Here is a 13,617-nt window from a genome sequence, read left to right as displayed (position 1 = left end):
ATTATGACATTGTTTGGTGCGATTGTCTCATGGATCTATTATATTATCCCCGTGGGAACTATTCATTATGAAGGTTATTTTGTGTTTTTATTACGACGATTTTTCTTTTTTACATCAGATTTTTTAGACATCGAATTTATTTATTTTTTACTTTGTATTTTTTTTTTACATCAAATTAAAAAGAAATAATCGTATTTATTTATACAATGAATATTTTTACTAGATTCAATGTAAAATAAATAAATAATTGATGTAAAAAAATAATAAAAACACAAAATAACCTTCATAATTTATCATTGTTCAACATGAATCAAGTGGCAGTTTGGAGAGGAAGCATTAAAAAAGTAAAAATAGAAATATACAGGAAGTAGAGGCAAGTCCGACAGTTTAAAACAAACATGTTGGTATCAGGTTATTACTGTTTGTCAAACCAAACCAACTATGATTGGTAATTGATTCCAGTCACGTGACCTGTACGCCAGCAGCCATCTTGGTTTAGGTCGCTAATGTAAACAAATGTAAACACCAATTAAAATCTGCATAAACTGCTGCGATATCATAAAAGTTCAACTCTTTACTGTTAGCTGTGTAAAACAAACAAATGACATTGTACATTGTTACATTTTGAAACGCAAACATGGCTTTGTTAGGGAGTTCTGTAGAAAATGCTAATAAATAATTAGCATTGGTGATTAGTGACAGGTCAAACATAATGAACTCGGAGAAATCAACAATTCAAACATGGCTTATAAGTGTCTGAAACTTTCCCTGGGTAAGGCAATAATGCTGCAATAAATGTGGAGTTTTTGAGCTTTTAGTGCTTAATTTGATCAAGGTCTTTTCCAGTTAAACGTCTGTGTAAAGTCATGTCAAACCCGTTCTAAAGCCTTTTTTATATGGACGTTAGTTGGCAAAATCCCCGACACTTTTCAGGCAACGTTTGTGAAGTAGTACAAAAAATGAACACTTGTTGCTTTGCGTAGAAATATACAATAAGTAATTATGACTATTTGGTGTGACAGTCCCTGTTGTTAAAATGTGTAATCAGTTGTACATCAGTCAAGTGGCAGTTTGTGAAGGAACATTTTTTAAATAAAAGTTACAAATTACAGGCAGTGGAGCAGAATTTCAGAAAACAAAGGTGAATCATAACTATTGTGTAATTTATAAGGTTTGTTCACAGGTAACAGTTGTGGAATTACCTCTACTTACTGTATGTCATATCTGCTGCTCATGTCCAACCAGGAAGTACGTTTTGTTTAAAAATAAAATCTAGTGAAACTGTCTAATCATATGCACTTCGTGGGCGTATGTTAAAAAACAAGTTACAGTATATGACTTTCCAACATGACTTAAAGAGGAAATGAGTGGTATATAATCAGTGTGAATCAGATGTGAGTCAGCTTTGTTTTATTCAGTACTTATACACTGGTCATTTTACCCTTGATGCTTATTTTATTGCGCAGTATGTTTTAACCCATTTGACCTGCGCTTTAAGACACACTACATGAGGAAAAGAACTCCATAACTCAATGCATTTATACGCTTATGTTTACCTGAATTCTTGCACAGGATTACATTGCCGTTTTTCCAAAATTGGGGCATTTTTCTTTACTCTTCTTTACTTTAAATTTAAACAACTCGACATCTAACAGACATTTATTGAGAAAGAAAATAACATGAAAAAAATTGAAAGAGGCAATAAAAGAGCAGCCACAGCTTTTCCAATGGTCCTTTAAGAGTATGACAAGAAAATAAAGCATCAAGACCATTTGGCATTTTAACAACTGATTATCATCCAAGTGTCTGTCTAATACTGCAACTTAGTCCCTTAGTATAAACACACACAAACACACACACACACACACATAAACAAACGCACACACAGTTACAGTCATGACGTATTCCTCTGCATCGAAAGCATATTAATGTGTGCTGCAAATAAACATCTGACATCAAAATGGAACAAATTACATTTCAGTGGAAGTATAATCATATTCAAGTAAACAAAAGGAAATGGAACACTGTGTAAAACAAAGGAATGCAATTAGACTTAACTTAATTTACATCACCAGTAGCAACAAAGGCAAATGTTTTATATTAAACGGAGCTCGATGCAATGTGGGGGGAACGTGATTCTAAACCTCAATAAATATTCAGACAAAACACAAAAATTAGTGACCACGTTTTGTAAGAGAAAGCAGACAAACCAGCATCGGTTTGCGAGTGTTGACGATTGAAAAATTGACCATTAACAAAGCAGTCTTCTCATTTTCTATTGCAACGTAACGCTTGTGTGGTGAGATACAGCCACGCACAGGAAGCGCACGACTCTGCAGACACAACCGTACAGGAAGTGGGTCAGAAATGTGTGTTTGTAACAGATTCTTACTATTTCAAATCAAACGGCATGTTTGCTTCACTACCAGACAAAATAAAGAGACGATTTAAAGTTTCTGGTGATGAAAAGGATTAGCCTAAAGCCTAAACTAAGTGCACAACACATCGACGTGTACCTGCAGTAGACACGTTTGCTTTCAGTCAAGAGTCCTGCAAATACACAAATCCCGTTTGCACACACTGTATCGTTGTGATTTAGTCGAGGTTTAGGCCCGACTTGGTCCAATTTTAGCCCAGATTCAGTCTCGCTCTAGTCACGACGCCCTCAACATTGTGCCTCAGTGTCTCAGATTAAGATTTGCAACATCAGAATAATGTTCACACTGAGCTATCACAGTATTTCTGACTATAAAAAGGCAAGAAATGAGTGGCATCGTTAAAACAGCTTATCTCAGAGCAGCTACTTCATGTCCAACGCAAAAAAGGAGCTGAAATCATGCAAATAAATACAGTGATTTTGGTAGAATGAGGCACACAAATGGTCACACACACACAAAGAAAGACTGGGGCGTTTAAACAAGCTGCCAGCCTGGTCAGCCAAGTTACTAATTAATTTATATATATATATATATATATATATATATATATATATATATATATATATATATATATATATATATATATATATATATATATATATATATATATATATATATATATATATATATATATATATTATTTGCAGAAAGTTTGGGCTTGATTGGGCTTATTTGCAGGTAGTTTGAGCTTGATTTCTTTTAAGTGGGTATGAAAAGCACACCACTCAAGGATATAGTCAGAAATATAATGCAATCATACAACAACAGCCCTTTTTGGATGAATGATGCAGATTGATTTCAGAGGAATGTGCCATGAAGTGATCGCAGACCTATTTATAGAGGAAAGTGAAAGGGTTTGTTTGGCTGGCCAGGGCAACTACTGAACACAAGTTAAAAAGAACACACATATAAAGTCATTGGCACAATCTGAATTTTGCATACTACATTTCAGGGAGGAAGAAAAAAAGGTGAATTTGCTACTCTGACCTTTGTAAGATTGTACCGTGTATGTGTCATGTCGAAACTAATTCACAACATTGACAAATTGGGTCAAAAAACAAACAAATTCCACTAATACATTATGGTCAGATTAATACAAATGTGCCCAGTTCTTTTTTTTTCAAATTAAATGCAAATGGGAATATAGTGTTAGAAAATGTGCTTCTTCTAATGCAGCTCCGAGCATGTGTCCGTTCTCAATCCTCTATCGAAGTAATATGGAAATTCACACCACCAAAGGCCATAAAAGTAAAGATTTTGGCAATTGTTTCACTTCAGCTTTATAAATTCGTAAAGTTACAACCTGATCTTACAACAGGCACTTAATCTATTTCTGTTGAAGCAACTGCAGGGCTACTCCATCCACAGCCAGTGTCATCTTTGTGCCGAGTCCAAGCCTGGATAAGTGTAGTGGGAACCGATGTGGTACTATGCATGCTATAAGGCAGATGGTTAGCTTTGCCTAACCCAGATTCAGACATTTGGCTTCTGGCTTTAACCATAGACTGTATAAATGTGGACGTAGCTAGCCCGTTAGCCCGCTATCCGCCGCGTTACGAACAGGAAGTGAGCGCGAATGTCTCCTTCAGCTCTGGCCCCGTTTCAATTTCTACTGAGACATCTGCAGCTTTGAAACTGCTGGTGTCAGGACTCAACATTCTGGTCTCAAAATGTTTGTTTTAAAAAGCTCAAAGAGATGTGTTTTTATTTCACTTTTGTCTTAGTAAATCAAGATATGAACAATAAATCAGACACCTTTCCCCCCAGTCCGCTCCAGCAACACGTTTGATTGACTGCTGACGCGGCTCGTTGCTAAGGGAAGGGGGCGTGTATCCTCTACAACCTCGCTTCTGATTGGCTCTGTGGTCGACATGAAAAGTGCACTCCGATGACCAAATACGAATGTGCCAAATTAGCAGCGCAGGGTCGAGATTTGACATGCTTTTATCAAGAAAAAGACACCTAGCATGGCTAATGAATCGACATTATGGCGTCACTTTGTCCACTCGTTTACACAGTCTACGCTTGTAACCAAATATTCACAGCTAAATACTAAAAATCAAATATATTAGGAAGCAAATAACTCAAAGGCTGTAAAAGGCACTATTTTTCCTAAATAACTGTACAGATGATCTCGTGTGCTCTCGTGTTCGCCGGCATGTAGCGCTCGTGCCTCACCAGTGTAACAGCAGAAATATACAAGACAAAAAGCCCTTATCGACTCGGCGAGTGTAGCTTCGGGAGCGCGTTAGTCCTCCGCGTTTAGTGTTGTTCGGCGAAAAGAGTCACGCTCCATTTTGAAGTAACGCAATGAGAGCGTAGCTGTGGGGAAATATGAAGGTTTCTGTGAGGTAAAATGGCAGGTCGTGGCGGTGAATTGTGGTGTGGATTATTATGCTTTTTTAAGTCAAGTTTCAAAGTATTTGTAGATGGCCGTAACGTAGGTCATGACGCTCTGCCAGTCCGGTCGCTCCGTGTGCACCATCTCATTAAGGTCCTGGGGAAACAGAAAAGGACACATTTAGTAATAGATAGGGGTTTTAATGTTTTACAATTAATGTGAGGAAAACATCACGATTTAACGATTATTCACGATTACTCTTACACAAGTTTGTGAACAGCTTTAGGAAATTGCAGGAAAAATAAGTTAAATGTTGTCAATAATCTGGCTGTTTTTGCCACATTTATTTGAAAAAAAATCTTCGTCTAGAGGCCTTTAGTCTCCATATTTCAACCTTTATTTGGTTGAAAATATTATTTAAAAATGTCTCAATGTAGAAGAGAGTTAACTGTTTGACAAAAATAATCATTAGTGACTTTCTAACTTGATCTTCAACCTGTCCAAACGTCCATTCAATAACAGTGAATTAACGATAAGTAAATGATGATTAATAAACACAGTCATAATTATTATTCTTGGTCTAAGAGCGCATGCAACTTTGCTTTAGTCTAAAATGTTCCTGTTTTTGTCCAGATCCTTGACTCTCTGCACACCACAGCAGGTGTAAACAGGCTATAATTAATACCATAAAAGTAAACAGGTCAGACATCTGTAGACCAGGACAATATCCCAGCTTCATAAACGCTGGACAGTTCTCCACACTTAAAAACACGCTGATTTACTCAAGGTCATAAATCTTACCAAAGTGCATTTGATTCCGACGCTCTCTGCGGCCTGGAAAGCCAACGTGAAGTTTCTCCTCTGCGGGAAAATGGAGTTGAGGTCAGTAAACACGCAGGTGAACCAGTGACACACGTGAAGTTCTGTCAGGAGAAAGAGCTTGCCTTGTCTTGGCTGGAGAGCTCCTGGTACGGGATGTGCGCGGGCAAATACGTGTGAAGAACCGCACAAAAGGCCAACCCGTCGTTCCAACTGCTGCTGAAGTTTGTGATGTCGATGTTCTGAAAAAAATTAATGTACGGATTAAGTGCCCATTATGGAGAGTTACATACAATGGTATAGTCAGGACAGTTTTTTTCTCTGAATTATGAAAAAGACTATTCGACCTAAAAACACTGCACTGGTCTGGTTCATTGAAACAGCAGGTACATCCATGGAAACGGCACGGAGGACCACGACCATGTTATAATAATCTGTTGTGAAACAGACAGTCCGAGATGACACGGAGGCCAAAGTGAGCGGCACACAGAGCCAACGCTGCAAAACGGCAAAATGCAGCCACCGCTAAATGGTTTACAGAATGTACAAAAAAAAACACTCACTCAATTAATCGAAGAAAGAACCGATAGATTACTCGATTACTAAAACAGTCGATAACTGCAGTCCCATAAAACAATTTTTCCTCAATTATCAATGTTATTTAATACTAAATTATGATTAAAAGTGCAGCTCTCCATCTTTAATCGAGTTATTTAGTAGAATTTTCCAACACAACGTGGAGCTGGACGTTGGTTGTAGTCAATATGTTTGTTTTTTATAAACGGACAATCTCTCTAATCTTTAACATCACATTGGTTCACATTGATTAACCTTGATTTAAACAGGTCAGAAAACGCTTTGGCCCCGCTTTGGCCCCGCTTTGGCCCCGCTTTGGCCCCGCTTTGGCCCCGCTTTGGCCCCGCTTTGGCCCCGCTTTGGCCCCGCTTTGGCCCCGCTTTGGCCCCGCTTTGGCCCCGCTTTAGTTACAACCACATGCATTTCAGTGAATACGCAGAATAGAGACATTTTGTTTTGAGTCCATTTGAATGGACACAATTGCGGATTTTATGTGATTAAACTGCTGGTGAAAAGGCATTTAAAGGTTGTTTGCGCTTCGCTTCTGAGAAAACTGTTTCACAGGAACTATAAGCGCACAACGCAAATATCACTGTCATCGTTATGGGTTTTTAACATCGTTATTGTCACTATAAATCCACCAGCTGCTGAACCCAATAAAACTTTACAGAAAACAGCACCTGCTTCGCCTCCTAATTACAAATCATATTCAATTATTTCAAGTAAAAGATAGTCACAAACCTGCTTTTATCTGGCTAAAATGCAAGCTTCAGGTCGCTTTGGTTGTTTTTCACATGCCATACAAGTTCAATGTAGCGTACTTCCTAAAAACAGGCTTATGATGCCATGGAAACTACAAACGCCGTCATTTAAAGAGCTATAATTTCACCGCGGCAGATGCAAAACGGGTTTATCTACGAGCAGTTTGCTTTCGGGTCAGTGGAGTAAGGTTATGGCTTCAGGTTTAGTGCAAGGCGTGGATTAAGGGATATGAGGCGATGGATGAGGTTATATTGGTCAAGAGGAAAGATAAGAAGTAGAAATAAAAGCATTATTCACTTTACTAGAGGTGGAGATGGAGACTAGATGGTGGAGAAATTATGGCACTGTTTGAGACAATTGTGTCGGCTATAATTCAAACAAAAGATGGAAAGCTCCCGAAAAACAAGCGTATAAAGGGATATCTCTACACTTTTGTACAAAATGTGGTCCATTCATGTTTTAGGCAATACCTGAACCTCAAATAAGATATTTAATGGAACTAATTAAAGTAGCATTTATACTTCAAAAAGACAACAAGTGGGACTTTCAGAATATGAATCTTAATTTGTAATTTGTATTAATCTACTTGAAGGATCTATTAATTTCACTTGTTTCAAAGCATTTCTGACTTGTTTTATTGGATCTTATTTCAAGCAAAGAGATTTGACATTTGAACATTTCTGTGCATTGGACAATATATATAGTTTTAACACATTTCTGTTGGATATTGTTATAAGGATACTGCAGAAAATGGAGATAATAACTGTTGTCAATATTGTCCAACCTTATACCGTCAGTTATAACAGTTCTGCTGTCACGAAGCCTTCCAACCAAAGGGTTACAGGTTCAGATATCCCTTGTACAACTGTTGTTTCTGGGTAAGAAACGGACGGCCTCAAGATTGTGTCTGATCAGAAACAGTCTTTTGTTACACTTGTACACAATCTAGTATTAAGCAAATGAGCTGTAAACTTTACTACACTTTATCTTACTTCCCAGACCTTTTGTGTTGCTTCACACTTTTAATCACAACCAACTTTTCACTGCGACAAGAACTGGCCCAGTGCCAAAACCCACACAATCTTTGAGCAACATCTGACGCAAGAAATCCATCCTGTTACGAAGGAAAAGACCGGCCTCGACCTCCCACGACCCCCACAGCTCAAATCATCGAGCAGATCTACAACTCAAGACTGAATCAACAGTTTGTTTGGGAGATGCAGCTGGACCACACTTTAAGTCTATATTTTATGTTATTTGGTAACGCCAAATGAGCCGAGGGAGGGCAAAACTGGCAGAAATCCAGAAATGGAAAATTCACAATTATTTTGCTTTGGGATTGTACCGTAAACTCACTTCAGTAACACAAATAATCAGAGAATTAAATAAACGTACGAGTTATAAGAGATGGTCAAATCTGAATTTTGTATCCAATATTATGGCTTGTTACGTGGCCGATTCTGATTCTCGAATGACTGATATATATATATATATATATATATATATATATATATATATATATATATTTTAACACAAATTTGTATTAAGTTCACAAATTAACTTGACAAAATGTATTTCTTTGTGCCATAACATAATCTGCTGCACGATTCTATAAACAAACAGCCACATTTCTGAACGCAATTGTTCTTTTTTTATCCATTTGTACAAATTAGATCAGCATGTCCAAACTATGGCCCGGGGGCCATACACGGCCCTCAGACCAATTTTTGTTGGCCCTCCGGCTTCCTGCCAAGTTGGCCCAAATAACAAAAAAAATTGAATTTTAATGTAAAAATTGGTCAAATTCAAGAATTTTTAAACGTTCAAAGTATTATTAAAGGTGTGGAGGCATCTAAATTATGTCAAATACAAAATTTAATTCGACAAGTTTGACATTGTTGGGTTTTTTGTGGCCCTCTGCTCCGTATAAGTTTCAAAATGTGGCCCTCGTTGAAAAAAGTTTGGACACCCCTGCATTAGATGGTTCAAAACGGCAAATCTGTGACAAAAACCCTAAAATAATCACAGATATACCCATATACCATCTCTATACGTTAGCGTCAAGTTGTTTTATGCTGATAAGAGGCCTCCAGCTTGAGCGGTGAAACTGGTCGAGGGAAATTGTAATCTCGTTTTAAGCTCTTTAACCCGAGGACAAGGCTTTACCTGATATCCCTCTGTTTTCTTCTGGCACCATTTTAACAAAGCATTTCTCTTCGAGCCGCCGTATTCACGAGCCAAAGCCGACAGTGGATCCTTTCGCTCCTCCCTGAATAATACACAAAGATACACAGCTGTAACACACAAGTACAATACACCCTGCAACGGATGATTTCACACAAACGATAAATGAATCCCAGCGTTTTTGGCCGTTCAGAAGCAGCCGACGAGCATGAATGAGGCGCAGTGGAGCGGCAACTAGCTTTCAACTCAATTCAAGTTTATTATTGTATAGTGGCGGCCTCGCAGGGCTTTCCAAAACTGTTGATTTTAACCAGCAGGAAGTTAGAAAATCAAACAGTCAATGGTCAATAATAGAGAAGCAGTTTTACCAACGTTCAATTAGGAAAACATGATTCATTCTTTTATATAACAATTATTTTAGTAGTCGACTAGTCAAACGATTATTTCTATTGAACGTTGAGACTTTTAAAATACATTATCAAACAAATCCAGACATTTAATTTAATTACATGTCATTAAAATCAGAAATAGTTTATTCTTTTAAGACACTTTTTAATTACTGACGTCATCATCTTTGTGATAAAACATCTTGTTGCATGTGTTTTTGAGTCCAGATAATGCTTACGTTCGGTAAATAATTGTAGTTTTTTAACATAGTAAAATCAATGCAGTATTTAGTATTAGATAAAACCTTTAAAGGACATGTATTAGGCAAAACTTACTTTTCTGAGCTTTTAATAATGTTCTAACATTGTTCCCTCATCAAAAACATACTTGGAATAGCATTTAGCGTCATTCACACAACCGGTAGTTTAATGACTCTTGGTTAGAAAAAAAACTCTCCCTTTGAGAGTCAAAAACACCCTGTTCTGAATCTCCTCGATAACTGACGTGTCCTGGATCTGCGACAAGGCTCTGAGAATCATTCTGTAAATTTCTTCCGTCTAATCACGATCAGTACAACTGCTTTCGAGAGCAGGAAATAACCAGAAAGCTGAAATGTTTATCTTAAACTGTTCTTCTGTATCTACCTCTGTATCTACCTGCATTGCACCAATGAAATTTCCCCATGTGGGACAATAAAGTCGTCAGCTCCCCACTTCGCCTGGACTCACCCATCCCCCCAGCACACGGTCCCCCTGCCAACCACTGACTGTCACAGCAGCACAGGTGAGGAGTGAGCTGAAGAGGATTAAAGTGAGGAAGGCAGCAGGACCTGATGGCATCAGCCCCAGGCTCCTTAAGTCCTGCGCAGATGAACTGTGTGGAGTTATGGAGCATGTCTTCAACATGAGCCTGAAGCTGAGGGTGGTACCACAGGTCTGGAAGACCTCCTGTCTGGTACCTGTGCCTAAGACACCGCGCCCCAAAGACCTCAACAGCTTCAGGCCAGTGGCTCTCACGTCCCACCTGATGAAGACACTGGAGCGGCTAGTCCTGGACCACCTCCGCTCCACCGTGAGCTCAGCCATGGACCCGCTGCAGTTTGCATATCGGTCTGGCATCGGAGTGGAGGACGCCGTCATCTCCCTGCTGCACCGCTCTCTCTCTCACCTGGAAAAGCCTGGCAGCTCTGTGAGGATCCTGTTCTTCGATCTCTCCAGTGCCTTCAACACCATCCAGCCGCTGCTCCTGAGGGACAAGCTGGAGACGGCTGGTGTGGACTATGACCTGGCAGAGTGGATCCTGGACTACCTCACAGACCGACCCCAGTTTGTGAGAGCCCGGAACTGTGTGTCTGACACTCGGACCTGCAGTGTGGGGGCGCCCCAGGGCACTGTCCTCGCGCCCTTTCTCTTCACCCTTTACACTGCAGACTTCAGACATGACACGGACAGCTGTGTCCTGCAGAAGTTCTCTGACGACTCTGCCATCATCGGACTCATCACGGACGACGATGACGCGGAGTACAGAGGACTGGCGCAGGACTTTGTGGACTGGTGTCAGCGGAACCACCTCCTCATCAACGCGGGGAAGACCAAGGAGATGGTGGTGGATTTCCGCAGACGCCACCCCACTGCCCCCTCACCAGTGAACATCCAGGGAAGGGACATTGAGAGAGTGGACTCATACAAGTACCTGGGTGTTCATCTGAACCACAAACTGGACTGGACTCATAACACAGACGCACTGTACAGGAAGAGCCAGAGTCGGCTCTACCTCCTGAGGAGACTCAGGTCTTTTGGAGTGACAGGGCCACTCCTGAAGACCTTCTACGACTCTGTGGTGGCATCAGCCCTCCTGTACGGTGTGGCCTGCTGGAGCAGCAGCATCACAGAGAGGGAGAGGAAGAGGCTGGACAGAGTCATCAAGAAGTCCAGCTCCGTCCTGGGCTGTGCTCTGGACTCGGTGCAGGAGGTGGGGGACAGGAGGGTCCTGGCTAGATTCACATCTATGCTGGACCATGAGTGTCACCCCCTGCAGGACACTCTCTCTGCTCTGGAGAGCAGCTTCAGTGAGAGACTGATCCACCCTCGATGTGCGAAGGAAAGGTTCCGTAGGTCTTTCCTTCCTGCTGCTGTCAGACTTTATAACAAAAACTGTTAGTACTGAACACTCGCAATACTGACCTAACCTAATACTGATGTGCAACTCTGTCATATGTGCAATTGCTGTTGGAATTCATGTGCAATTACTGTGAAATTCATGTGCAATCTATGTGCTGTCGTGACACATATTCATGTGCAATTACTGTCGTGATCACATGCAATGGTATTTATTTATTTATTTATTTATTTGTCTATGGGAGTTTTTATTTATTTATAGGAGATCTTCTACTGAAAGTGTTTTTCAGACTTCCTATAAGTGATCTGTTCTTCTGGATCTACCTCTGTATCTACCTGCGTTGCACCAATGAAATTTCCCCATGTGGGACAATAAAGGAATATCTTATCTTAATAAAGGAATATCTTATCTTATCTTATCTTATCTTAAACTGTGTGTATTTCCCTCTGCAGCCAGTAGATGGCACTAACCCATTTAGTCCCAGGTTAAACAGCAGAGATACAGATGGAAATTAAAGGTAACTAAAGGTACTCCAGAGCATGTTTAAAGCATCATATTTGCAAATAAAGCATCATGTTTGCCTTTTATGATACACATAAAATAGCTCAAAACAACAACAACAACAACAACAAAGGACTAAACACATTTTTATCGTGAGAAACTTAAGAAAAATATATATATAATGGCTTTTATGGGCTTTGTATTTGCAGCATTCAGACTCAACTTACTGAAGAACATGACATTCAGCGGATTATTAACCAGGATTATGTCATGTAAGTGATTCAACAGAAATGCGATACGACTGTTGTGTCGGAGGTTCACCTGAGTCGGCTGCGTGTTGTGGGCGTGACGGAGGCGGTCGGAGAGGAGGAGGACAGAGACAGAGGGGAGGAGCCTGTGCTGAGGGTCATCAGGCCAGAAGAGGGTGCCCCGTCCGGAGCTGAAATGTCCCGTTTGAGCTCCTCACTGCTCCTCCTCGACACTGGACACACAGTAGGAAACAGGCTAGAGTAACTGCAGCACAACACATTTTTATTAAATTTATTATCAGAGCAAATTTCTTAATTAACTGCAATAATTTCCACGTAAAAGAGATTATTGTAACGTAAGGATATTTGCTTTCTGCATAGATTTTGTTCATAGGTAGGTCATGATTATTAATATACTTGTCAAGGAGAGATGGAGCCATATTTATTGTGTGTTGCTTTTCTTTGCACAAGTGGGAACAGTTATTGTAATTTTTTCTGATATTGTGAAATTTCAGCTGTAAAAGGTTGTATAAATACCTTGTATAATTTATAAATCTATCATTATAGATACTAACTACTCAAGCGTTTAGATTCTGCTTTTTATGTTCTATTTCAACGGAAATGTTTATTCAGAAAAGCCTGCACTGGGATTATCATGTTTTAACTCGCTAACGTTGGACTTTTTCTTTCTTTATTCCATTTTGTCTCACATCTTATAAAAGGGATCTCTCAAGCTGCTTGATATACTGTACATAGAAATAAAGCTGTAAACCACTTATTTCCAGTCAAATCAATCATTCTGGAAAGCATCAGTGTCAATTTGTACTCCAAACCCACAAATACAAAATTACCCTATAATAAAATGAAAAATTAATAGGACTTTTATATGGATTCTGCCTGGAAATTATTGCTTTATTACAAGTCCTTAATTTTTTTCACAACACTTTTCAAATTTAGCTCTCTAAAGCTAACATGCTAACGACGCACTTCCGGCTTCGCACAGAATAAAGCGCTCTATAAATACACGTGGTCTCATTTTAACCTGAAAAGATGCTTTTGCAATAGATTTATCCTGGGGCAAAACTGATTTTACTTTATAACATGCAAAAAAATCAAGTGCAGCCGCTTTAAAGTTATTGTTAATCTTCATTTAAAAAAAAAAAAAAAAAAAAAAAAAAAAAAAAAAATCACAGAAAACCTACCACCTTTTTAAAAACTGCCTTTTAATTACTTTATCATACTT

At 39.3% G+C, this 13,617-nt stretch overlaps 1 protein-coding gene across 1 annotated transcript in view; it reads right to left on the bottom strand.

Annotated features, from left to right (window-relative positions):
• Positions 1–4,829: 4,829 nt before the first annotated feature.
• The window catches only part of specc1la (sperm antigen with calponin homology and coiled-coil domains 1-like a), a 30,314-nt gene continuing 21,526 nt past the window's right edge, over positions 4,830–13,617 (bottom strand). The window contains exons 13-17 of the mRNA XM_072432875.1: positions 12,448–12,607; positions 9,103–9,205; positions 5,724–5,840; positions 5,581–5,640; positions 4,830–4,935 (exon numbers count right to left, since the gene is read on the bottom strand). Of these exons, the coding sequence (XP_072288976.1) occupies positions 4,846–4,935; positions 5,581–5,640; positions 5,724–5,840; positions 9,103–9,205; positions 12,448–12,607 (530 nt within the window). The 3' untranslated portion in view covers positions 4,830–4,845. The remainder of the gene's footprint in view (positions 4,936–5,580; positions 5,641–5,723; positions 5,841–9,102; positions 9,206–12,447; positions 12,608–13,617) is intronic.

Source organism: Eucyclogobius newberryi, unplaced genomic scaffold, assembly GCF_026437365.1.
Source record: "Eucyclogobius newberryi isolate DKJ021-1_F unplaced genomic scaffold, fEucNew1.0.hap1 SCAF_6, whole genome shotgun sequence".
NCBI classification, from domain to species: Eukaryota; Metazoa; Chordata; class Actinopteri; order Gobiiformes; family Gobiidae; genus Eucyclogobius; species Eucyclogobius newberryi.
The sequence above is the reverse complement of the archived record's forward strand: the minus strand, read 5'-3'. Positions and strand labels throughout refer to the sequence as shown.